We start from the raw sequence: 27,847 nt of genomic DNA, 5'->3' as shown, positions 1-27,847 counted from the left end.
GGAGCTAGCTTTTGGATTTTGGTTGGTCTTCTTGAAGGAGGACAACGGCAGAACCAGGGTAGGTACCTCACTGAGGTCATCTCCCAAACAGCTTTGCAGAAGGTTGTAAAAGCACCAACAGGAGAGAAGAGGAAGAGGAGATAAAGATGGAGGAAAGCCACTATCACCAAGGCAACTGAGTTCATCCATATGTTGACTCGGGAAATTCAAGAAATTTGAGCTTTTGAGGTTTCTTCCTTCCAGAATAAATGCTTCCTACATCTTCCTGGGGAGCAGGCCCAAACCCAGAAGCTATATTATCATTATCTTTGCCTAGAAGTCTCAATCTCACTCCTCTCCATCCCACCTCCTTCCCTTTCTCCAAAGAGAAGAAAATAGGGAAGACAAAGTCTGTCTTTTTAATACAGCATTCTTCCTTCTCTTAGAGGAGCTTTTTGCAGATCCTTTACAGGAGTTGGTCCTAACAGTAAAAGCAATGGGCTAGAAGTCAGGGAACCCCATGTTCTCAGTTACTGAATGACCTTGGGCAAGTCCTTTACCCTTTCTGGGCCTTAGGTTCTCGTATATGTAAAGTGTGGGGTGAAGGGGGACGATGGTGTTTGTGTTAGTGTGGTGAATATTCTGTGGAGTAGCTCATGCTGCCTCCACTCTACTCTATTCCTAATTGCAGAGGTTAAAAAAGCTAAAAACTACATTTCCCAGAATCCCCCTGCAGATGCTTTTGGCTATAATTCAGGTTCTGCTAATTAGAATCAGACTCAAGATTAGATCAAAGTATGTCAGCGACCACACTACTGTCTCCTTCACTTGTTTCTATAGGAACATTTGGTTTCGTCTTCCAGTTAACTGGTGCTAGTTCTGGTGGCTGCGGCCGCCGCTGCTTGATTCCAGCTTACCGATCCCTGGAAAGCAGATTGAGAACACTCAAGCTGATAGGGGCTCAGAAGTGGAAGTTCCCTTGGTGGGTCAAATCTAGGTCTAGATCCCGATTCCTGGAGGACAAGCCTAGAGGCATGCTCCCTCAATGCTTCGACCAATCTTCAAGCCCTATTTACTATATTAAATCCATCTCTATTAAACTACCTAGGGTTTAGTATGACCTAGGTTCAGTGTAGAAACCATTCTTTCTGACATAATTTGGTCAGACGACAAGAGTAGTAGTTGTGAAGACAAAAGAAATTATTCACAAAGCATATTCCCTAAGTCAGAGTCTTCTGAGGAAAAAATGGGAAAGATGGGGAAGCCTATAACTTTAAAATACATTTGTCCAGGACAACTTCCTTCACTTCTTCCCTTTTTACCATCTTCCTGTACTTTCTCCCTCCCACTCTAAGCTCTGGGGGGAGTTGAACGGCTCACAGACGATGGAATGCTGAGTCAGCACATGCTCTCCTTTCCATCCCTATATTCTCTGCAAGCTTTTACTCTGCTGAGGGTAGCATTACCTGCCCAACCCCAAATAAATATTCTCTGGGCTTGGCTAGAGAGGGCACCAACTGTCTTCCTCAGAAGCAGGAAATATGTTTACATAATCCAGGGGGTAAAGAACCAGGCCACAGCCCTGCACAGCTAATGACCAAAGACACAACTGGCCCATACAAGATCCTAGTTTATCTTCTTATACCAATTTCTGGTTGAAGTAACAAACCACCAGCTTCCTGTAGCAGGAGTGCGGACAAACGGAAAGAACAAGGTCAAATTCAAGTGGCATGCTTGGTGGAATGGGGTATTTCCCACGAGTCCTCAGTAATGCTAACTAAGCCCAGGAGCCATCACACTAGAGGTAAGGCTCGGTTACTTTTCAGAATGAAGTTTTCTGAAGAAAACAAAAGGTTCCAGCAAGAGGAATCTGTGTGAGACACACAGGCAGGAAGCAGAGCTGAGCCACCAGCAACTAGAATAGAAACAGGAAACGGGCCCAGGAACAAGCATACAGTAATCTGCTGCAAGCAGCGCCGGCTCCAGCAGGCACCAGGCAGCGTCGGGGCCGAGGCAGCGTGACTAAGATGGAGCAGCAGACTGGCTGGTCCTGCCGGGGCACAGGCGCTTACAGAAAGGATGGCTACCTGCACAGGGTGCGTGCTGCTCTGAGCACTCTGGGCAGATGTGACAGAGGGGGTGGGGATTTCCTTGAGACTTTGTAAGAGCACCTGGGTTACAATTCAAGGGGGCAGAGCACAGATACACAGTCAGACATAAAGAAAACAGGTCACCGACCTCAGAATGGCTCAGCTTCTCTGGGTACCAAAATTGCTAGTGACATTTCTGTTATCCGTTAAAAAAATAAATCATCAAAAACCTAGGCAAAAACTGTTGGTCCTGCCTTTTACCACAAAATGTAACAAAAGGGAACATAGTGTAAAACTTAAATCCTTCAAACATTCCAGTTTATTAAGCTTTTAGCGAATTTCTGTCACCTCTCCTACCCCTCACCAATAAACCTAGACAAAGACAAGCAGGTCCCCAAGCTCAGGCAGGTAGTAAGAACCTACAGGCTAGTCAACAAAGGTTTACTAAGATTTGCCTAAGACAGGTATTAGACACAGGTCTGAATGCTCAAGCAGAAGTACCAGCATAATGCTACAGCAGCATGAAGAAAATGGGAAGAAGTCCCAGAGAAGGTATTTCACAGCTAGGTTTTGAAGCCAAAGTAGAACTTTGCTGGACATTTAAAAAAAAAAAAAGGTGGTAGGGGAGGAGTAATAGAGATGACACACACACCTTAAGCCAAAGGACAATGGCTTTGCGAGGACCAGGAGTCGCGAGGAGCTTAAAGGCACCCCTGAGTGGCCAGAGATGAGGCTGCAGAGGCATGCTGGGAGTGGTGGATGGCCCCACAATAGGTTCTGGGCTGTAGGTACAGGGAGCCAGGGCTTCCAGAGCACACACAAAACAACTAATTTACTGCACGCTTGCATGTGGGTGCACACACACACACACACACAGAGTTTCTGGCAAGATATTTCACTTGCAAATTTTACTCAGCTTTCAGGGTCTAACTCTTCCTTGCTCCAGAACCATAAGACACATGAATCACCTGAAGACCTTGTTAATAGTGTTGGATTCAATAAAGCCGGTGTAGGGCCCAAGAATCTGCATTTCTCACAAGCCCCCAGGTAATGTCCGTGCTGCTTCATAATGGACCGCATTTTCCTCAGCAACAAGGATCTGACTGATTCAAGTTTCACCATTAATCAGAACTCTGTTTAAGAAAAAAGGCACAGAACAGGGCTTGCTACCATACAACACAAGGGAACCAAAGAACCATTCTCGTCAACTTTTCATTGTTGGAGCTGATGCCCTGCTTGGTGAGCTCCTTCAGCAGGCCTGACCTATAGATTTAACCACCTTCCCTCTTCCACGTCCTCCCTGCCCCTTCAGTTCACAACTCATCTATGCTTCCATCACAGGGAGGTCTGGGGGAAGAAAGGGAAATGGATGTCCATTTACACTCCTCCTTTTAGGACAAATCTAGCAAATAATAAATGACAAAGGGTTGAGACTTGGCTAAATATTGAAAGAGAATCAGACTGTCCATGCCTTTCCTCTGCTGGGCGGGATGCTAAAAGAAATATTTCATCTGAAATATCAGAGAAAACTGAATTCAAATTCTAACTCCAACCCTTAGTTTCCTATGTAAAATAGAAGTGATTATTAAACTTAGTACATTTCAATTCCTGCCCTTCCAGGAGGATTCACTATGGCTGAAGATCTTTTCCTGGCCTCACACCTGCCCTTTCAGATTCAGATTCTGTAAGAGTTCCTTTCCGTTTTCTCATTCCAGATCACTATAACCCAAGCTCTCAAGATTTGAGAACATCACAGTAGTAAAGCTTGAGTGTGAATAGGTACCCTGTTGTTAAGTAGAAATGTAAAGGAGGGCTTGGAAACTCAAGCTATAAAAGAATACCTTTCGATAATTTAACAGATATTAAAAATCCTGTTTCTATTTACTTCACTCCTGGCATCAACAACTTTCACTCCTGTCCAACCAGAGCAAGCAAGTATGGTCTAGATCTTCAACAGCAGCCTCTAAGGCTTTTTCAGTCAAGGATATAGTGTCCCTTTTAAGCTAACCCAGTGCCCTTGATTCCCTTCTCTTGTTAACTCCTGGAGGATGTGCCTGTTTATATCTTCCTAACACTCTGGCTGTCCAAGGGACTCTCAAGAATCTTCTCCAACACCACAGCTCAAAAGGATCAATTCTTCAGCACTCAGCTTTCTTTATGGTCCAGCTCTCACATCCATACATGACTACTGGAAAAACCATAGCTTTGACTATATGGACCTTTGTCAGTAAAGTAATATCTCTGCTTTTTATTATGCTAAGTTTGTCATAGCTTTTCTTCCAAGGAGCAAGTGTCTTTTAATTTCATGGCTGCAGTCACCATCTGCAGTGGTTTTGGAGCCCAAGAAAATGAAGTCTCTCACTGTTTCCATTGTTTCGCCATCCATTTGCCATGAAGTGATGGGACCGGATGGCATGATCTTAGTTTTCTGAATGTTGAGTTTTAAGCCAGCAATTTCACTCTCCTCTTTCACTTTCATCAAGAGGCTCTTGATGTGGTGTTGGAGAAGACTCTTGAGAGTCCGTTGGACTGCGAGGAGATCAAACCAGTCCATCCTAAAGGAAATCAGTCCTGAATATTTACTGGAAGGACAGATGCTGTAGCTAAAGCTCCAATCCTTTGGCCACCTGATGCGAAGAAATGACTCACTGGAAAAGACCCTGATACTGGGAAATACTGAAGGCAAGAGGAGAAGGGGATGACAGAGGATGAGACGGTTGGATGGCATCACTGACCCAATGGAGATGAGTTTGAGCAAGCTCCGGGAGTTGGTGATGGACAGGAAAGCCTGGCGTGCTACAGTCTATGGAATCTCAAAGAGTCAGTCATGACTGAGTGACTGAACTGCACACTCCAGCAGCAACTTCACTTTGTACCCTATCTGCTTTATACACATAAGGATCTTGAAATGAAGCTGAGGAATTCAAGCCAATTCAGCCGACTCCTCCTAACACGCCTTTCAAGAGTCCTCTTCACCTTTACACCCTTCCCTTACTCATTTCCTTCCCTCCAGCCTCAGAAATCAGGGCCTCTCCCTACCTTTAGAAGGGTCCCAATAAACCGCTTCATGACAAATTCAACTTTACATTCCTTGAAAATACATTAGATGCAGACCATCTTTGTCCCTTTCCTTGGCTTCCAGAAATATGACACAACCCTGGGCCCCCTCCAACCTTTCCAGTTATGTGCTGGGCACTTCTACTCAGTGACCCCAAGCACAGTCCAGCGTGCCATCTGACTCCTCACTCCATGCTGCATGACCTGGGAGGTTTAACTATTAACCACTATGCAGACAGCTCTCAAACTCTATCCAGACTCAGCTCTTACCCGAGTTTCAGCCTTCTAAATTCCAACTAGTAATGAAGCATGCGTTTTTAGACATCTCACTGTATGGAACTTAACTTCTCCTCAAAGGTGAGTTTCCCTATTAACCTTCTATTTCTGTCAACGAGAGCCCCACCCTCCCCAAACCTGGGATATCAAGATTGTTACATTTTCCAGCTAGTAGAATCCACTTATTTCCAGTTCTATAGATTCTTTCCTGAGCACCTCACAACTAAGACTAGGTAGCTATGTAAATGAGCCTGAGGAGTAGAACTCCACTGAACGCTAGAATTATTTCAATAGTTTAACTCATCCCCTTGCTTGCAGACTACGCCCTTTCCAAACCATACTACACACCAGTGGATCATTTTTGTTAAAACATTAACTTCATCATGTTATTGCCCTAATTAAGTATCTGCAGGCCTATGAGATCAGATCCAAGTGGCTTACTTATCGTACCAGGGCTCCAGCCCCTGTGATCTAGCTTTTCTTCCTGTTCCTGCCCACCTCAGGAAGCTTGATCCTGACCAGCCCCCCAGAAGTCATCCACACTGCACCCCACCCCCACAGAGGCTCCGTCCAGCACTTTTCCTTTCCACCCCACCCAAGACATCCGTATCTAGTTCATTCTAATTAAACCTCTGCCATGATGTCTCTGGAGAAGGCAATGGCACCCCACTCCAGTACTCTTGCCTGGAAAGTCCCATGGACGGAGGAGCCTGGTAGGCTGCAGTCCATGGAGTCGCGAAGAGTCGGACACGACTGAGCGACTTCACTTTCACTTTTCACTTTCATGCATTGGAGAAAGAAATGGCAACCCACTCCAGTGTCCTTCCCTGGAGAATCCCAGGGAAGGGGGAGCCTGGTAGGCTGCCGTCTATGGGGTCACACAGAATCGGACACAACTGAATCGACATAGCAGCAGCAGCAGCAGCAGCATGATGTCTCCCCTCTACGACTTTTTTTATGTTTATTTTAAATTGATTGATGATTGCTGTGCAATATTGGTTTCTTTCATACATCAACATTAATTAACCACAGGTGTACATATGTCCCCTCCCTCTTAAATCTCCCTCCCATTCTACTCTTTAGACATAAAAGGATCACTGACTTCCCCAAACCCTGATAGCACTCACTGTAACATTCAGGCACACATTCTTGTATCTATTTTACCAATGAAATGGAGGAGGATCCCTGAGGGTTACAACATCATACAGTCAGAATCACCCACCTAAGAGTTCAGGTTACCTCAGAAGTCATCGGCGTTCAACCCTTCCCTGATGCGTCTAGGCCTTCTATACAACAATCAGAGCAAATGGGGTGCCAGAATTTACTCCAGAGACAGGGAGTTTACCTGCTTTTCTTTCTGAAATATCCTCAATCCTCCAGATCACAAAGGAATCTGTATGTCACACTTGGGCTTAGACTTATAGGATTCAAGTAGTCAGAGGTAGTGTAACTTGTGAAGCTTGATTTTTTAAAGATGATCACCCTGGTGATTATGTTGAGGATGGACTCGGAAGGAAAAGAAACAGCTCAGGATTCTGTAGCAAACAAACATCGGGTGAGAGATAATGGGAGCCCGACAGAAAGGCAATGAGGAAGGACAAGGGATCCAGTGATGAGTGCCAGAGAGCGAAGAGTTCCCAGGGTGGAGCTGGCAACACAAGAGGTGCCTTAACCCAGGAATAAACTGGGTTTCTCTCTCCCAGATCTCTCTTCCTTCACCCATTTTCAACCCAGTCTTCCCTCCAGATCATCAAGAGTCAAACTACAGCGTAAGTCACTATTACTCAAGTTGCCATTGTGGCTTCCCAGTCCAGTAGTTTTTTCTTCCCTTTTCAAAGGACTACCAAAGCTCACTGCTATTCATTCAAGCATGGTCTTAAGAACTACAGCACCACCCGAGAGCTTGCTAGAAATGCAAATTCTTGGGTTCTACCCCACAACTACTGAATCAGAATCTCTCTGGGTGGATGTCAGTAATCTGTGTTTTAATTAATCTCCAGATGATTCCTAATGCATGCTTAAGTTTGAGAAGCAGTGATATAGCTAACGTCCCCAGATCAAAGCTTTTAATCCTATATCCATTTTGCACCACTGAATGGAAACTCTATCCCAGGTACACTTGCAAGACTAACATGTAAATTTACAAATGTGCCTCAGTAAGAAAAACCCGGGAAGCCATCATTACTCTTAAGGAAACCACATACACTTGAATGAGTCACTTAAATAGAAGCTTTTCAAGATGCAACTATTCCAAGTCATTCTCAGAAATGACTATAATCAAAAGTCAGAAACCAATTTTCAGATAAGTCCCTTACAGATTTCACCCCCAAATAAAGAAAACTAAAGACTTAATGTAACACCATGAGATCTGCTCACCTACCCTTTACAAGAACTTTTTTTGGGGGTGGGGTGGGGGTGGGGGAGCCGCACTGTGTGGCATGTGGGATCTTAGCTTCCCTGACCAGCGACTGAACCTATGCCCCCTGCAATGGAAGTGTGGATTCTAGACCCCTGGGCTACACAGCAGGGAGGTCCCAAGAACCTTCTTAACATAAGGTGAAGTGAGACTATTTTACAAGATAACGACAAATCCTGACCCCACTTCTTCCTAGACCACTGTCAGGAAGCACAAATAAATTAATTCATCCTCTAAAATGAAATTTGGGCGGTCCCATAACAGTCTGTAATAACTGTCTTGCACTAGTAGGGAAAACAACAATTTGGTAATATGGTCAAGTTGTTCCCTGTCAGCCATACACTTTTTGGACGAGCAATGAATCTCCTCAGGTGTACCTATTCGATGAGTTGGAACCTATTATATGGCAAGCACTATGATAGCAATGAGCAAGACAGAGCAAGTCTGACCCTCAGTGAGCTTGAAGTAAGTAACAGAAATTATCCTTGAGATGAGCACTGACAAGAAGCATGGGTGCTAAGACAGTCTATTGTAGTAAAGGAACCTGACACAGTTTGGACTAGAGAGGATCTCTACCAGGGCTGTAAACCAGAATCACCCAGCATAGATTCTAGCATGCCAAAGCCCAAGCCTTACCCCGTACCAAACAAATCAGAATTCTGTGAACCCTGGCCATTGGTTTTAAAAATCATTTGCTCCCCCAGGTAATTCTAACATGCAGGGAAGGTAGAGAACTACTGGTCTTGGGTATAATGAGACACGGTTTGGGGTACAGAGGTCAGTAAGACAATGTCTGCCCTCCAGGAGTTTTCTATCTAATGGGAAAGACCCAACAACCCAGAGGTATTAGCAAAATGCTCTAGCAACATGGAGCAAAAACCCCTCAGATCCGGCATAACGCTTCTCTGGGCACAAGGATGGGGAAGTGATCCCAATGGATTATATAAGGTGCTTTTACCTATGGCAGCAAGGTTTGGCTCAGGCACCTAATTATTCTTTATACCTTTTCATATATCTTAAATATTGCAGGCTTTTAAAAAAGTAAAAATAAAAACTGCCTTCAGTCAGTGAAGGCAACATGGAAATTATTTAAGCTGAATTTTGAAGCTTAAGGGGTTTTCTGAGGAAATGATTCTGAAGATATAGTCTGAAATATAAACAGAGAAAGTCAGAAGGAAAAGCACCTTAGGCAAAGGGAAGACTGTGCGCAAGAGCTAGAAGCAGAAAACGCATGGGGCCCTACAGAAACTGAGAGAAGGCAGAAAGCAAAAAAAAAAAAAAAAAAGGATGAAGCAGAGGTTCTCAGGGGCTTCCCTGGTGGCTCAGACAGTAAAGAATCCGCCTGTAATGCGGGAGACCTGGGTTCGATCCTTGGGTTGGGTAGATCCCTTGGAGGAGGGCAAGGAAACCCACTCCAGTATTCTTGCTTGGAGAATCCCCACAGACAGAGGAGCCTGAGGGGCTACAGCCCATGGGGGTCACAAAGAGTCGGACACCACCGAGTGACTAAGCACACACACAAAGGTTCTCAGAGTGCCATGTTCTTGGTCTAGCAGCAGCAAGAATGTGCTGGAAATGCAAATTCTGAGGTCTCACTCCAGACTTACTAAATCAGAAAGAGGTGAGGGAGGAGGCAGAGATAGCCTTGGTAATATTAAGGATTTTGGATTTTATTCTTAAATTAATCAAAAATAATTGAGAGGTTTTAAATAGAGAAATAACATAATCAGGATAACAGTAACTAAATGGTTTGGCGTTAATAGCTGAGCAAAACTCCCTCAAAATCTAATTTTTGTAATAATTAGGATCAGAAACCATACTGAGTCTTTAAATCAAGGGTCACAATCATAATGCCTTTAGGGCTAAGCTGGAAGGGTGCCTGAGTGGAAAGTGGGATGTGAAAAACTGAAGGGGCTGCCCTCCAGTCAGCACAGCATCTGCTCTGGAGCCAAACACAAACACGTGCTGAGTGGAGGGATACACTGGTGAACCTAGGGCTCCCTTAACATAGCTACTTAAGAAAGGAGCGGGCTCCTTGCAGGGAATCCCGCCTTCTCCTTTCTTCAGATGTGACTATTTCCCCAGCCTGGCTAGGCAAATCTGGCATCAAACCAGCATAAATTTCAAAGAATAAACCACCTTTTGTTTCTTTGTCTAAGTAGCAGAGGGATAAAAAGCAATTCAACAAACAAGATGCCAATAACCCGGCCAGTTCGCCTCCCACATGGAGCTTCTACTACTACAGAACAAATGACCTGTTTGGATGAATCCAGGGCAGAAGCCTGAACCTGGGAATGCTCCTTGTGATGAGATACCCAGGAACAGCTCTCTCCTGCTCCAAGAGGCTACGGGCTACTGGTGTCTTCACTTCAGTAAGTCAAATCAAGCTCTTGGATTCAACCGCATAAGGCTCTCAAGCCTTAACAGACAATGTGTTTGTATGCTAGGTTTCTCAGGACTAAAAACTACCAAATGCAGTTCAACCAAAATGTCACCAGAAACAAGCAGAAACTTTCTGATGAGGCACAGCTTACAGCATGGGCAGAAATCTACCGATTTGGGTTCTTGCTACAGTAGTACCTCACCCGGATTTAGCCACAGATGATAGGTGATGAGGGAGTGGTTGCACAGTTCTGACTGAATCAGGTTAAAAAGCACATTCCAGTGAAGCTCAGGATGCAGAACAGGATTGTAACAGACGTTAATGAGAAGGGAACAAGAGTGATTGCCTTATTCAGACATTTCCTCCCCCAACCCCTCAGCTGAAATAGTCAACAGTCTCAGAAGGCCTAGCTGACAATGGTGATTCATCCTGGCCTGGGATGCCTGAATTACAGGTGCTGAGGGACTCCACAGACCTTGTCCTACTAAGGTTATGTCTTAGAGATCTTCAGGGGAAGCCACAGGGCCTTCATGATAAAGTGAGTTCCCATCTCCTACCTTAAAGATCCAGAAAACCATTTTCTTACAAGTCAGAATAATGGAAGAGACAAGCTTCAAATCCAAGTAGAATAAAAATTTCAAAAGAATCTTATTCTTACCTGCGGCTGAATTTCCATTTCCTAACTGAAGCCAGATTTGTAACGAAAGGTTTGCTCCCTACAATCTTCTCAGGACAGTCCATTTTATTCCTGTGCCCAGCCTGCGGGACTTGCTGACATGTAGTGACAGAGCTAAGACCAAGGGTAAATGCTCCCAGGACCAGCCTACTATTAAATAGTTGGTGTTACCTGCCTTGGAGTATCGAGTATAGTTCCTTGAAGATGATGGTCATTAGAGCCGATGTTTACGGAGGGCCTACAAGCACCAACAGTCTCTTTATACTAACTTAATATTAACCTCTCTATGAAGCGGGTACTTTTAGTTTCATTTTACAGATGCAAAAGCTAAGGCATGGACAGACTAAGTGACTTGCTCAAGGCTACAGTTAGTGGCAGAGTCAAAATGCAGATTCAGGGCTCTAGAGCCCAAGCTCTTCATCAGCAGACCATACTGTCTTTTTCAGGATACTGTCCATCCATTCTATAAACACTGCATCAAGCATCTGGCACCAAAAACTCTACTAGACAAAAGCACCTATTCACATAAAACAACTAGAAAACCTGCTTTTACTCCTCCATGCTCAAACGTGACAATCCGTGCTGAACACACTCCAGATTCTACCTCCTAGCTAAAAGTTAAGACAAATACCTAAAAATTTAGCTTTCAAAAGTAAGATATAGAAAAAAGCAAAAAACACTGAGCTTTTTCTCAGCTTTGATGGAGAGCAGACAGTGCTTCTATCATTTCCACCTTCTCTGTCCCTCAGCTGCATCTGTGCCTAAGAGCCCAAGATTTAAAACAAACAACAAAAAAACCCATTTAAACAATGTTTAGATCTCTGAACAGAGATCACAAATATATTCTTCCCTGGGCAGGCAACCAAAACAGACATTCTATAAAGTCGGTCCACAAATGCCTATTCAGAATTCTGAGCTTGAATTTAAGGAATAGTTCATCATTCATTTAGCTCAATACCACCAAAACATCCAATCAGAAACTGGTCTTCCTTTGCTTTTCTCTCTGCACCCATCAGCTTTCAGAGAGTGGCAGAAATACTCACAGGCAAGCTGGAAGGTCTTGACTGAAGACTCAGGTTCATTTCTTCTTGCCCTCCCTTACTGGAGGTCATTGAGGGGGCTGAGGATGCCTGAGACCCAAATGAATCTTGAGATAACTCCTAAAACAAGAGAAACAAAAGCTGTGAGAACCTGGTTATTGATAAACCAGGCCAGCGTGCTTCATGGTGAAAAGGGCTATGGGACTCTATCACACAGGGGGAAACTGGGTTTGAGAGACTGACCACTCGCACACAATACTATTCAAAGGCAGAAAAATACAAACTGCAGCTCTTAAGACTGTCAACAGTGGACGTAAGACTCTCTGATGGCACTACTGACCATTTATCATCACCAACAGAAAACTGTTCTTTGGGAACGAAGGCTCAAATCTAGCTAACTACAAATGGTATCTATCAAGGAAAGAGACCAACTGATTTCAACACACCAACAAAAAACTCATACTAGAACCTCTGCATTAAGGTGAGTACTGCTTCCTTTAAAGGCACTGGCCTGGGATGAGATTCCAACAATGCCACCAATGCACACTCTCTAGTGGACTTGTCATCATCCAGTCATTTCTCCTCTTTTCATTCTTTAGAGAATAAAGCCCAAATTGTTATTTTCAGGCTTTATCACCTAACTTGTTCATAGACGTGGCTACAAATGAATTTTAGCTATTTCCCAAAATCCATTCTCAAAAAAAAAAAAAGAAAAGTATTTGCTACAACTGAGAACGGGCTTCCCTGGTGGCTTAGTTGGTAAAGAATCTGCTTGCAATGTGCCAGGAGACCTAGGTTCAATCCCTGGGTTGGGAAGATCTCCTGGAGAAGGGAATGGCTACCCACTCCCGTTTTCTTGCCTGGAGAATTCCATGGACAGAGGAGCCTGGCAGGCTACAGTCCATGGGACAGCAAAGAGTTGGACACGACTGAGCAACTTTCACTTTCACCACCAAGAATATTCTAAAGAATGTTATATCAGCCCTGATAGCAATTTCAAATGTAGGGGTCCAAAATATTTTGAGCAGTAGCAGAACAGAATGGCAATTGCATGGAAGTACAGTACAGTCTCCCAAAGTGACTGTTTTAAAAAAGACCAAACTCACTTGGATGCTCAAGTTCTGAATGCTCAGTTTAAAAAAAAAAAAAAACACTAGTCCATTATCTTTTCTTCCTGTCTGTCTATGCAACTTTCCACTGCCCTATTAGTAAAAGGAGCTACAAGTTTTTATGCAGCTAGTTCAGTTAGAGAACCAATTCGTGTGGCAAAGTTCTTGTGACACCAACCCCCAAAGTCTGCGGTCACATGGAGGGAGGGCGCATCTTACCTGCGGTGGAGGGAAGCGCTGCTGGGAGTAGGCAGTTTGCTGTGACTGCTGAGACTGGGGCTGAGGATACGCAGCCTGCTGGGAAAGCGTCGAGGATGCTGGCTGCTGAGGTTGCTGCTGCTGGTAAGGAGACTGTGCCTGCGGCTGTGAGTAGGGGGGCTGGCTCTGGGGGTGCTGCTGGGTGCTGGACTGCTGGGAGGGGTATGGAGTCGGGGACGGCTGATGGGGAGGCTGGGACGGCTGCTGGGAGTACGGAGGCTGAGAGGACTGGAGCTGCGGTGGCTGAGACTGAGGCTGCTGCTGATACGAAGGTTGGGCATGGGGGGTCTGGGATGGTGGCTGCTGGGAGTAGGGTGGCTGCTGTTGCTGGGGGTGAGGACTTTGCTGGTTGTAATATGGAGTCTGGCCCTGCTGACCATACCCGCTGGGGCCTTGCTGTCCATAAGGAGGAATCTGTGAAAGGAAAGGATACTTTTAGCACTGACACTTCTGAATGAAGAAATGTGAGGTATTCTGTCAGAAGCTATGCCCTGAAGATGGGTACTGAAAGCAGGCAAGCCAAGCCTCACACTTGGAAGGCCCAGGGTTTTTCTACCAACCCTGTTAAACTGAGCCAGGAAGGTCAGCCAAGCTGGGTTACTAAGTTGGTTTGTTTACAGATGGATGACATTCATCCATGGGAAACTTACACTGTTTAATAAAAATTTGGGCAACTTACAAGAGTTCAAGAACAGCTGTCTTCACCAATGAGACTACTCTTTTTTATCATGGCCTAGACGGTTTTTATAAGCGCTAGGAATCTGTATCCTAGTCACAGTGAAAAGTCACTGGCTCAGTCTACTGAAAACCTAGGGTTTAGTAGTCTAGATGGTATGCCAATGACTAAACTACTCTGGTTCTCTTTTTCACTTTGTCTTTATTCATAAAGTATCTGAGAGCCTACTTGCTTACTTGTACCAGGCACTATTCTAGGCACAAGGGATACATTTGGCCAACTAGGAAAGAAAAAAGACCAATAAAAATTCACCCCAAATCTCCTCCATTTCTCAGTGGGGGTGGGGGGAAAGGCAATTATATTTAAGGGCATACTTTGCTTCACAGTCTTAGAAGTAAAGTTAGGTTTAATATTCTATTCCTCACACCATTTTCAATATGCGTATCACTCATATATAAATTATAGAAAATGCTATCAAAACAAACAAAAAATGAATGGCAATAAAAAGATGGTGCAGATGGTCAGACAAAAGGAGATGAGTAAAATCTTAATGTCTGTAATAGCACCGTTAGCACCTTTACTGTTCAATCTTCCCTTTTCCTGCTGCTCCCAGTCCCTTCTACCTATTTACTGTAAACCAGACAGCTATATGTTGAAGGCCTTGAGAAACACAAAAGGCCTCTTCTCTCCTCGGGCTTCCCTGATGGCTCAGATGGTAAAGAATCTGCCTGCAATGCAGGAGACTTGGGTTTGATCCCTGGGTCAGGAAGAGCCCCTGGAGAGGAAACGGTAACTCACTCTGTATTCTTGCCTGGAGAATTCCATGGACAGAGGAGCCTGGTGGGCTACAGTCCATGGGTTGCAAAGAGTTGGACACGACTCCACTTCTCTCCCCAGGACAGATGGTATGAGTGGTTTTTCTTGATAGCAGTGGATTGGTGTTCAGCTACTGCCTTTTTCTTTCTTTCTACCTCCTTCAGAGATAACCACTCAGTGGATACAAGCAGGCCAGCCAGGTCAAAGAAGACAGCTATGTATAGCCAGTGGCCGGGGAGCAGTTTTCCTTCAAGTATACACGCTATGATGGCCACAACCTCGGCCTTGTACGTAGCACACTGAAATTGAGTCAGCTGGCCTATGTCCCTTTCAAGGGGTTTAGAAGCCAAAGACACATTCTGATCCTATAGCTCAAGACCAGATCTTGGACAGCAACAAGGATTAAGGCCATTGGAGTCACCATCTACCTGCTGTGCATAAGAGAGGCCGCCCATGGTACTCTGCGCTCGGCCCTGCATGGTCATCGGGTACCGCTGTGGGGTCTGGGACCCATATGGCTGCCCTGGGTACCCATGTCCTTGCTGCGGTCCTGATGGAGGTCCCTGTTGTTGCGAGTATGGGTTAGTCCCGCCATATGGCTGAGGTCTCATCTTGCCCATCTGATCCATTGGACTGGATGGCTACAAAATAAAGAGTATTTCATTAACCTGAAGCTTTGATGGCTTCTGGCCAATATGAACACAACCTAGGCATACAAGTCTGTGTGCCATAGAGGAAAACAGTTACTATGAAAAAGTAACGGTATATACCCAGTAACCCTTGGACAAGTCATTTAACCTTCTTCAGAACTGGATTCTGTCATATGTAAAAGAGAAACACCACCCATTTATGAAAGCATCTTGTAAACTATATTCTACTTTATAACTCGGGTACTGCTTGAGACCGAAGGAATAGATCAGGTGTGGAGCAATGAATACATGGACTCTGTGATACAGAAAGCAAGACCACAGGCCCTTTAGTTGGGAGGGCTTGGTGTCGCTATACTCTCCCATGATCCTGTTCAGTAATACCAAAACTGATGCTTCAACACTGTGGTTGGGAATTTAAATATATAAGCATCTAGGTATTTTTATTCTTTAAATAGTGAAATCTTATTTCCTTGCATAGCAGTAGCCCATTTGTACTATGGCACAAGCTCTTAAATTTATACTTTCTTCCAAACGGGTAACATAGCTAAGTTACCGTTGTTGAAGGAATTGTGACCATGAGTTTACTTAAAAGCCTGTACAACTCAACTGAAAAGTTCACCTCCTTGAGAGTGGCAAGGCAGGTAGAACTTATGTCTCTTTAAAGAGCAAGATACAGAGGTACCGATAATGAGAGTTCAATTCACAGGTATTTGGCTACAAACATAACTTTCAGCTCTTTACGGTGCAACAGGATCAATCAACTCATTCATTTTCTGACCTAACTGTATCTTACTGGAGCTGCATAGAACAGAGCCCTGGCACATTTTCCCCTCCCCAAGACACCCAGCCACATCTACAGAAGGTGAGGTGAGGAGGGAGTGTCTCCAAGCACTTAACTAGGTACACCCTGGCTGCAGGGCAGGCCTGGACCTGACATAAAACTTGAAAGCTGAATCTTAAATTGGGGGTGGGGAGCAGATAGTAATACCACGGACCTGCATATCAGTAACTTCAAATTAAGGAATTCAGAGGCTCTCAAACTTTAGAATACTCCAGAATCACCTGGAGGGGTGGTGAAAATGCACACTGCTGGAACCTACTCCCTGAGTCTGATTCTGGAGGTTCAGGGCTGGGCCTAGGATATGCATTTATAACAGTGCTCAGGTGACGCTGATGTTGCTGGTCCAGGGACTACCACACTTAAGAACCACTGACCGAGAACCACTGACCGAGATTATACCAAGGGTCCCTTCTGGTTCTATTACTCTCTAATTAATATATTACTTTAGCCTTAAAAACAAAAGCCCTCCAAAATAAGGGGAGGGGGGTACTCAAGTAATTGGTTCTCTGTACATATCCCTTTTTTTTTTTTTGGTGGCATACTACATCTAAGTGTTTTATGTTAGAGGAAGTTGAGCTGGTCTTGAAGAAAATGGCTAAGATTAAAAAGCCACAGAGACTATTCCTCTAAATATCAACAGAGAAAAAGCAGAAGCAAAGCTCTCTCAAATCTCAGCCTTAAAGGTAACACGAATCATGAGAATACCCTTCTCATAGTTTAGAAACTATGAGAATCATAGTAAAACCATGTCCCAAATCACTATTACATATCAGTATTATTAAAGTGCTCTTTCCAACAACCATAACTGAACAATTTTGCCCAGTCCAGCCTTGGTATCGGAAGCTCCAACAACATTTTTGATCATAATTTTGGAGCTACATGCATTCTTTTGGGAAGTTCAAATTCAACAACTGCACCAGTGAGTAATAAATATCATGTGAACTTCCCCATTTACATCTGGCAATGGAGCCAAAATATCACCGTTCTCTCTTACAAGGAGCTCTGGGGCTTACATAGCCACATCATGCTGCAGATGACAAGGAGATTCTCATTTATCCTAGACTGCAGCTGCTTTCCATGTGGCCCCCAGGCGAAGAAACTACATTGGCTGACAGAGACCAGCCCACTCTGGGTATCTCTGTCAGTCTAGGTCTCCTCAACACACAAGGGGCAGTCACTACCATGGTTACTATGGGGCTTCTAGAGCAGCAGCTATTAACCAGGGCTACAGATCGGAGTTTTCTGTGAAGCTTCACAAATGCCTGGGCCTCTGCCTAGAGATGTCAACTTAGCGGGTCCAGAAAGCCTTGGGCTCCCTCCTCTCAAGCCCCCTAAGATCCCTGGATGGTTCCAGTGTGTGCACACTGGACTGCACATGCACGCTGAGATGCACAGTTTGAGTGACTTTAGCCTTAGTTCCTTAACCAGGGATTGGACCCAGGCCACATCAGTGAAACCACCAAGTCCTCATCACTGGACCGCCAGTTCTAATGTATATTACGAGCTGAGAACCAGTGATTTAGAGAAACATGCCCAATAAAATTTTCTGTGTTATATAACTATTAAGTCCTTCAAATATGCCTTGAGTGACTGAGGAACTGAATTATTTGTATTTACTTTTAATTAAATTCAAAGAACCACATGCAGCTGGTGGCTATCCTATCGGACTGCACAGCTCTAGAACAGCACTCACGAACCATTTGCACCTCTCCCTGCTCAACAGCAGCTCCAGTCTTCCTACAGACTACGTCATGTACAGTATCAAACGGAAAGAGCAAAGAACACAGCAGATCGACAGACTCGAGTTCACATCCTAACTCTACCACTGTCTGACCCTGAATACATCAGTTCTTTATCTAAAATGCACATAACACACTTCACACAGTGCCTGGTACTTAAAACGCCCAATGAACAGTAGCTATTATCAATAATGATAAATCGTGCTTCTGCCTGGCTCTAAAGTCCGCCACAGTGTGCTCCGGTTCTTCACATTTTTCAGGCTCATGCCAAACTTTCCACTGTTCAGCTCCACGCAACTGTACCCCACCCCACCCTCCTGCCCACAATGGCTTCCACCAGCAGAAACTCAACCGTTCAACATGAAGCCACTTCCCAATTCTTTAGCATACTCTGCTCTTTCACATTTCTAAAGGTTCTGCTGTAAAATCAGTCAGAAGCACAGGTTGCAGCACTTAGTTGTCCAGTTCACCGGCTGCACCTCTCAAGGCTAAGTTCTTGGAAGTCAGAGACCAGGTATTTTATCTTCAAAGTTCCCCCCCAAGACCCCATCTGCAGAACTAGGGGTTCAGGAACTTCAATGTGCCAGGCTGTCTTACTTTAGGAAGTGGTAGAGGATAGCATGGGTGGAAAGCCTAGATTAAACCATCGAGTCAAAGGACCAGGGGCATTGCTAAACCCTAAACCAGGTTATGACTCTGAGGGCAGAAAATGGGGATGGCACTGAAAAAGCAGAGGGGAGGGGAGAACAAGCAGTCAAAGAGAATGAGCACATTTCTGAGGAGAATCGTGGGTGCCACCCTATAACCAGAGAGGCCATCAAACTACACAGGCGTCCACAAACACGCCGCTTAAAAAACAAAAAGGCTAAAGGCAACTTACTTTTTCCTCTCTCACATCAGGGAGACTGCACTCCCAATTAAGGACAGCTACTAATGTAGGGGCTAGTTAATAAAGGGTTCAAGGATTCTTCCATTAAGAAATTCCTTGCAGACTAAAAATAAATGCAAGTTAAAGAAATTCTTACTCTTAAAAAAAAAATGAAATGAAGACATTTCCCTTTCCTGGACATGAGATTTCTGACCCCCTCCCTTCAACAGAATATGCAGCTTAGCAAACTAAAATGTACTCAGTTCAATCAGATTACTCTGGTCTCATGTGAAAGTTAAACATCTGCTCATATTAGGAGGGGAGGTGGGCAGGGACTGAATTGACACTTCTGACATTTAAAACCATTGTGAAAGATTTGTGACTTGCAGTTATAGATGAAATGTCATCTTCCAATCTTTCCTAACAGAGAAGGGGGTCTTAAATCTTCACTAATCAGTTTTATTGGAAAGTAGCAATTGCAGACCAGAAAAAGATCCCTACTGCACGCAAGACAGAAAAACCAGTATCAGCAGTCTGCAGGCACCCAGGAAGAGGCAGAGGATGGGAAATACCAAAGAGCCAGAGGTTCCACTCTGGGAGAGACGGAGAGGAAATCCTTTCAATGGGAAACCACGGGGGTAGATTACTGTGATTACACTTCAAAAGCAAAGGCTCTGCCACAAAGACACATAATTGAGAGGAAAATGCTGCCCCCTTGATCAGGGAAGTCGGGCCCCCCTGCTATATACTCTCCTGCATTCATAAAAATAAAAATAAAACGGAGGAAAAGAGCCATAAGAAAACCCCCATCTCCATTCACCATTTATCTCTTTCCAGATCACTGGACGTGTTACAAACTGCCTGCCAAATGAAGTGCATCAAAAGATGCTGTTTAGGGGCATCAAAAGGAAAAGGATGCCTGGCAGGCTGGACCCTTTGAATATATTCAGAACAAACAACTTACAGACTCACCACTTGCATACAGTCCCCCTGCTCTAAGCAAATGGAATTAAAAGCCCCACCAGATCAGAGGGCTAACGGAATCCCTTACAACTTCTTATTGCACCAAGGGAAGCCCTAACAACCTAAGGGGTTGCTGAGATATAACACACTTGACTTCCAAATTCTCTTGTGATCATGACTGATTCAGAAGGGAGTAGAGAGGGCAGGGCCAAGGACCCAACTACCAAGCGATATACAACTCATCAAAACACACCATACCACACGGCAGGGGCAAAAGCAAAGAGAAACTTCTTAATTTTCTTGAAATAAAAGCTACACTGAGAAAAGCTCCAGGTTTCAGTCCCAGTCCAAAGATGCAGAAAGGAAGTGACCAGGCAGAAAACCAAAGGCGCTAGATTTAGTACCCAAGGACCAGCAAGAACGTGATCAGAGAGGGATGGGCTGGGGGCTGCCACAAATGCGTCCATCAGCAAGCAGAAGTCTTTTGACTGCCACTCAACCCGGCACCCTAAATGCCAACTAGTTGGGGCCAGCAGAAACCTAGAATATCATTTCTTACTCCTTGTGCTTTCAAATTTATTCCTGGCCAGATTTGTTGTATGACTTTTAATAATAACAATTAAAAAAAAGCATCCCTGGCTCTTTAACCGAAAGAACCCCCTAATTGATTCCCACAGTAATTAACCTGCATTTTACCTCAGAGAGCGGTAGTTAAGGAAGTCGGCACTGCTATTTATAACTCATCTCAAATTGAGGGCAGACTGCCTAAAATCTAACACATCCCAGCTGTACTCCTGTTTGAACTGGGGCCAAGGGAATTTTTTAAAGCAATCTTGGCACCGAATGAATGACACCAACAGTAAGAGAGCGCGAGTGGTTGTGTTGTGGTGACGTAGCAGTGGAGGTGGAATGGGAGGGGGCCAGTGTACTGTGATCCCTCTCGTGCACGCCTGCTGCTTGCTGAGTCCCAGTACAGTAAGCTGGGAACCGCCCACTGAGAGCCAAACACAGGAAAAGGCTTTTCCTGTGGAACGCCTTGAAGTGAGAAACACATGGCTAATCTGCATAAACGCGAAGCCATACCGCCCCTGCCAGGAAGGTTAGTGCTCGTAATCTCTGGCCATGAAGCTGGCTGCCTGGGAGGACTTGGACTGGCGCCTGATAACCCAGAAAGAGCCGAGAGAACAGATGGGTAAGGACCCCGGCAGAAAACAGCCCCAGGTCACGTGACGCGCCACATGGCCCCGCCAGCACAAACTATTGTCTGGCTGCGGAGCTCCCATACAAAGGCACCCGGCCTCAGCTTCCTGTGATTATAGGGAAGGGCCGCAGCTGTTGATCCAGTTCCCGGGTGGGACCCTCCCCTACTGAGCAGCATTCCAGGCAGGGACAAGTAGAAAAAGTTAAGGTCTCTCGGCTTCCCCTCAAGCTCCACGTGGCCCCACTCAGATCTAAGGAAGGGCAGAGTAGACTTCCATAAACAGAACCACCCTTTGCACCCCGAGACACACGTGTTGACCAGCATAAATCATTCTCCTTGTGCTCCCCTCCCCAGCCACACAGACATCTGTATCCTCATCCAGTCTTCTCTCACTCCTCCAGCACGCTTCAAGGCTTTGAAGACTGGTCTAGGGGCCCAACCCCAACCACGGAGAAATTGCCCAGAAACCTGCTTATTTAGTTCTATCCCAGATCCTGCCTCCAACAATAAGGAGATTCCTTCCTTTTCCTTTTGCCTTGCAGTTAAGCAGTCATTTCCCCACCGATAATGTGACCCAGGGCCGTAAGAGATTCTTTACTTCCTATCTGGTCTCACCAGAGGCATTCACTGATGATTTCCTGAATCTAAATTGATAATAAAAATTTCTCATCCAATCTACCCATACCTGACCCAGGAAATCAACCCACTTAGCCTATATGTCTTATCATTCAAAACCTGAGAATCACACCCCATTTTTCTACTTCACAAGAGACTGAAAATTCTTTCAGTTTAGTTCTAGTTCATTCAGGTTCTCAACAAACTGGTCAAACGCCTGTGGTGTGAGAGGAATTACCAACCACTAGTTTACAACTACTACTCCAAAGAGACAGTCAAAAAAAAAAAAATTCTTTCAAAGTTCTGTACGTGTTCACACTGAATATAAATAAAAAATCCAAAGTCAATGAAAAGTTCTACCTACTCCCATTCTGTTTACCGAAGTGATTCCTGAAGATCAGGGCACATTACTCTTTGCAGCCTTAAGTAAGAGCTCATTTCAAAGACATTGCCTGAAGCATCAACCTCAAGGAACCCCTAGGAGGGGCTGCAACCAGACAACAGACTCAGGACCTTCCAACCCACACTGTCTCAAAAGTGACAGAGAACAAGACAGGAGGCTTCGCTTGTCCAGGCTCAGAGGTATTTAGGCTGCTGTGCTCCATCCTTCCAAATCAGAATTTCAGGGGGTTAAAAGCAACACCCTCACTAAAGGCAGAAAACAGAGACCAGAGGGGGAAAGTCATTGAGTCTTCAGATTATGAGAGCCAACTGTAATAACCACCTCACAGCTGTCCATCCAAAACAGGCATATGACAGAAAAACCACAACCAGGTGGCTGATATATCTTTATTTCTTCGCTGGTTCCTGAAAGGGCCTTCAAATAAAGCAGCTAGAGCATCAAAGTAATAAATTCCCCAACAAATGATAAAGTTCTTCTCATTCCGAGCGCTTTTATTAGCTACCTTTCACAGAGAAAGTGGTCTTCCAAAAATGATGATCACTTTTTTGAAAGACCAAACTTAGCAAACCAAATCCTCCCAATTTCCAGTGAATTACAAAAACCTCTAAGAAAGACACACACCTTCTTGAGAAAGGTACTATTAAAACATACAAATAAAATATATAAAACAGTGAGGCCCCAAGACAAGACTTCCCTGATGGCTCAGTGGTAAAGAATCCACCTCCAATGCAAGAGACACAGGAGTTACGCGTCTAGATCCCTGGGTTGGGTTGGGAAGATCCCCGGGAGGAGGAAACGGCAACCCACTCCAGTGTCCTCGCCTGGAAAATCCCACGGAGAGAAGAGCCTGGTGGGCTACAATCCATAGGGTCACAAAGAGTCAGACACGACTGAGCATGTAGGCACACAAGGCCCCAAGACAATAACTAAACAAGAATGAAATGCCATTTGATAAAATTAAACATCCCCTTCTTTATAACCTTTTAATCTGAAGAGTGAGGGAGCAGTACAACGTGGCGAAAAGAGTACACCAGACAGAGAACGACTGGGTTTCCATCCCAGCTCTCTGACCAACTGGGGCGAGAGGGGAAGGTGCTAGCCAGGTCGCACCTTAACCTCATCAGCTGCCCTCCAGCTTCTGAATCAGCAGCTCTGGGAGGGGGCCAGGAATCTCCTCAGGCGAGTCTCAGGGCCAGTCTGGAAGCATTTGGGCTCCATGGCCTCCCTCCAAATCTCCTCCATCTCCAGCACAGAGCAACTGGAGAACTCAGATGCACGTTCAGTTTTCCTTAGCTAAACAACGATCTGAAGAGGGCAGTGCCCGGCCAATCGAGCAAAACCAGGAATGGAACTCAGATTCCCAAGTAAGCAGCACTCTCAAAGCTAAGATTTCCCCAAATTGTTAATACTCAATCCCTGTCTTGTCCACCTAAGCACCTATTACTAACCATTACTATAAACTTTACATATTTATCTTGTTCACTGTCTATACCCTCGAGTAGAACATAAGCTCTGGGAAGGAACATAAGACACCTGTATGTAAAACTCACTTACCTACTTTAAGAGGGAAAGAAAGGAGACTGTGAAAGAGAAAGTGGGATTCTGTAGGTCCTGGCAATTCCTACCAGCATTCATGTGGAGAGGAAATGCTCTGGCTAAACATGGTCATTCCTAAGAGCTCTGCCTCCAACTTCTACATCAACAGAACAGAGATGACAGTAGTAGCACCCTCAGGGTTGAATGAAATAAGTTAGTAAAACAAAACAACACAAGACACTGTTCTTTAAACCAGCTGCACATGCTCCAGCCTCAGAGTCTTTGTACTCACTGATCTCTCCACTTGGAATATTCTTTCTCCTTCCAGGTATTAGCACAGCTCTCTCACGGAAAATATCACTTCAAACTGACCTCCCCTGGTGCACCTATTCACAATTTCAATCCAGCACACTTCTCACAGCTGACCCCTGATTAACTTTGCTTCTGAGCACGTATCACTAAGCATACTATATGCTAAAGTTTACTTATTTATCTTGTTTAATGTCTATACCCTAGACTAGAATATATAAGCTACAAGGCTAGAATACAAAGCATGTATCTGTGTTTAAATGATTGCTGTATCCTCCAGAACTTAAAATGTTAGCTATTATCCATCTACACAAATCCCAAATTTCTAGCAATAAAGCTTAGAAACCAGAATAGTTAAGGTCCGGTCCCACACACTCAAGACCAGAAACCCAAAGTGGTCAACTAGAAGTTAACAAATTACTTCCCTCTCTACACCCTCAACAGGAGAAAAAGCAGAATGGAACTGCAAGTGGTTTCAAAATACCTACTTAAAAAACAAAAGCACACACAGACACCAAAAGGGCTGACCAGTCCAATTCTCAAGCTCCACCTACTTGCAGTGTGTTCTTCCAAAGGAATTTGCTCAATAGCTCCTTCCAAGAATCCTGACAGTAAAGTCCAACAGTTTTCAACCAGGACAATATGAGCCCCTGAGAAATGTTTGGAAACAAATGTATGAAAGTGCCTTTCTGGTTATCACAGCGGTTCTGTAGAGTTCCTGGCACTTGGTACCTGGGGAGCAGCATGCCAGATGCCCTGCAATGCATCGCCACACAAAGAAGAGCCTCTCAGAAACAATGGACTCCAGCCCATTACAAGCCGAATCTGAGATGGAGAATTTCCTGCAACACCTGACTCGGGAGCAGTGGAGGGAAAAGGAATCAGAACTGACTGGTACCCATCCCAAGTACAAAGTCACTCACTAGCCAAGATCATCATAAATTAAATATTTACTTTATGAAATAGCTGGAAGATAATTTATTGAAGGTAGTACTTTCCCAGTGTGTAAATCACAATTATATAGTACTCCATGGCATAGAATCCTGGTGCCTGATACACTGTTCAGTTCAGTTCAGTCACTCAGTCGGGTCCGACTCTTTGCGACCCCATGAATTGCAGCACGCCAGGCCTCCCTGTCCATCACCAACTCCCAGAGTTCACTCAAACTCACGTCCATCAAGTTGGTGATGCCATCCAGCTATCTCACACTGTAGAAGCTCATTAAATATTTGCTGCATTACTGTAAGCAACTGCTGAATGGCAGGTAGATACAGGTTTTTCAAAAAAAGTTTTGCCACAAGACTTCTTACACTGGCAAGTCCCAACTATTGTATGCTTTAAATGAGACAATATTTCAGTAACAGGACTGGACAATTAAATGAGCTAAAAAAAAGTTCTTATCCTGAAAATTCTTGAGAAATGGAAGCATGATCAAAGCCTAAGAAATCTTGATGATATACAAGGAAGACAGATTGGTATACAGTATCCCCCGTACATGCTTAATAATTAAAAACTTAATGTACAGATCTTGCTACCCACACTGTTATGGGTAGACATCAGAAAAAATGTTATTTCCTCCTGCAAGCCATCCTTTGGTGCTTCTACTCAGAAAAGGACCTTAGTGTGGATGGACCACAAGCCCAAACAAGAGGGGCAGTTTTTTAAGACATTTTCTTCCCTATCTATTTGTCATTCATCATGAATTGATACAGTACACTTAAGGGACACCTGGAGAGACAAGGGTCACATAACCTTACAAACGGAGCTTTATCCAGGAGAGTACCTATCAACTTTTCAGTAAGGACAACACTTCTAAATCACACCTAGTTCTTTTGACCTGGTTTCTAAAATACTACTCTTTCTTCCATGTATTAAATTGCTCTGCAGGTAACTGCTCAGAAACAAAGAAAAAAGGTAAAAACTGTTCTTAACCAAAAAACTTTAAGGTCTCCTTGCCCTATCTTTTAAAAAGCTCTCTTCCCCCTTTCCTATCCCCCATTCCTTTTATCTCCAAAGTTGGACTGATCGCATGGGTTATATAAAAAGATCCTAAACTCTTGAGTGCACAGTTCTACATTCTGCCAGTTTTTTCTTCTTTACTAAAAAAGATATCTGTGATACATCACTTAGCTGTAGGAACGTGACTTACATGCAGTAGGGGATTCTGTTTGTCATCATGCTTTGACTGTCATCAATCCAACCAAGTAGTATATTTTTGATGAAGATACTGACAAAAGGCAGCCATATCACTATTCATTAATTCCTAGGGCTGCCTTGGACCACTCTCCAAAAATGCCAGCCTTTCCCTTGGTCCCCCTACGTCCACTGGGACTATAACAGGTACAATAAAATAAGTCAGAGAATGGCTGAGGGAACAGCCAGCCTTAAGATTATGCTGTTGTTCAGTCGCCCAGTCGTGTCTGACTCTTTGCGACCCCATGGACTGCAGCATGCCAGGCCTCCCTGTCCCTCACCATCTCCCTAAGTTTGCCCAAGTTCATGTCCATTGTACCGGTGATGCCATCCAGCCATTTCATTCTCTGAGATGCTTCCAAATCAGGCTTTTTTTTAAGGTCATTAGTTCCCCAAATGAAAAACCAGAGAGTCCTTCCTATAGATTCTCCAATTCTCTCTCTTCAGAGCTCCAAAAGTACCTGGTACCAACCTCCTCTACATCACTGTCCACACAAATGTGTAAAGAGCCTAGCTTCATCATTTACACCAGAAATACACAAGAACAGACCAAAGATACCAGCTGTCTTTCTTGCTATCTCTGGCCAGTATAATCAAATTGGGATGGATACTTGGCATGCTAAGCTATGGAAATCTAGCTAATATTTATCCGTACCCCCACCCCCAAGTCTGTTTTGGCTCACAGACTCTTTTGAGGCTGTCTTATTCAAGGCACACAGAATTTCCCTTTGGTAAATGTGTCTGGGTGGGTGAACACAGCTATCTCAATCTCATTTTATTTTAACCCAAAATACCATAATGAGACCACATATTGGTCACTTGAGGTTTTATGTAGGGGTTTTAAAGAAGCCAATTCAAAGCTGCACTGGAAAAGCAGAAGATTGAAATCACAGACTAGAAAGAAAAACAAGAAATGTTACAAATCTGTCCTAGACCAACAGAACCCCCAAAACAGACTAAGGAGGGCTGAGAAACAATCCCCAGACCAAAGGAAATAAAGTGGGAAAGGAGAAGAGGCAGAAATCACCTAGGGGACTCTGGTTTATTAGCTAATTAGACAAAGGCACGTCCTGCCTCTAGTTAGCCAGGCCATTCCAACAGAGGTGAGCAGACATCAGGAATCTTCACGGAAACGATGCTGACCTGAGAGTGGTACAAATTGCCTCTCCAGTTCTTTCAAGACGTTTTACCAGCTCTGGTGTGTTAAAGTTACTGATGTCTCCAGGTGCTCTGCATTCTACTAACAGAGTCAGACACCAAAGGAGAGAATGAAAAAGCAAGCAAGCAAGAACAGAGAGAAAATAAAGCTAAACGGCAGAGGGATGATCCAGTGAGTCTAGAACACGGAAACACACACGGAGCACATGACTCCCTGCCAGACTATTCACCTGCACATACAGACATCAACTCAGAGACCAAACTGTCGACATACTGCCTCCTGGAAGCCTCTGCCTTCATCGCAGCCGGGTCGCAGCAATCAGTTTCCCTACTCAGGCAGGAGGGAAAAGTGGTCTGGTACAGGAAACTTATTTTTAATGGGAAGGATTCAGAAACCACATAGGGTTTTCAGAAAGCCCACATGAACTAGAACACTGGTTCTCCTCTTGGTCTTTCCATTATCAATGCTTATCATCTGACCATTTCTGTGCAAAGCACAATCCTTCTTAGGACATACAATGAGGGACAGGTCTTGGCTCAAATGTCCATTACTCAAAAAGACCCCATCCACTTCAGAGACAGGGTAACTTGTCAG

General features: G+C 44.4%; 1 protein-coding gene across 4 annotated transcripts in view; it reads right to left on the bottom strand.

Annotated features, from left to right (window-relative positions):
- Nucleotides 1–27,847, bottom strand: part of ARID1A (AT-rich interaction domain 1A) — a 68,740-nt gene that overhangs the window by 28,803 nt on the left and 12,090 nt on the right. For all 4 annotated transcript variants that reach the window (XM_018056474.1, XM_018056498.1, XM_018056492.1 and 1 more), the window contains exons 2-4: nt 15,205–15,417; nt 13,246–13,698; nt 11,921–12,037 (exon numbers count right to left, since the gene is read on the bottom strand). In XM_018056474.1, the coding sequence (XP_017911963.1) occupies nt 11,921–12,037; nt 13,246–13,698; nt 15,205–15,417 (783 nt within the window). The remainder of the gene's footprint in view (nt 1–11,920; nt 12,038–13,245; nt 13,699–15,204; nt 15,418–27,847) is intronic.

Source organism: Capra hircus, chromosome 2, assembly GCF_001704415.2.
Source record: "Capra hircus breed San Clemente chromosome 2, ASM170441v1, whole genome shotgun sequence".
NCBI classification, from domain to species: Eukaryota; Metazoa; Chordata; class Mammalia; order Artiodactyla; family Bovidae; genus Capra; species Capra hircus.
Note: the sequence above shows the minus strand (reverse complement) of the source record. Positions and strands in the feature narration are given on the sequence as shown.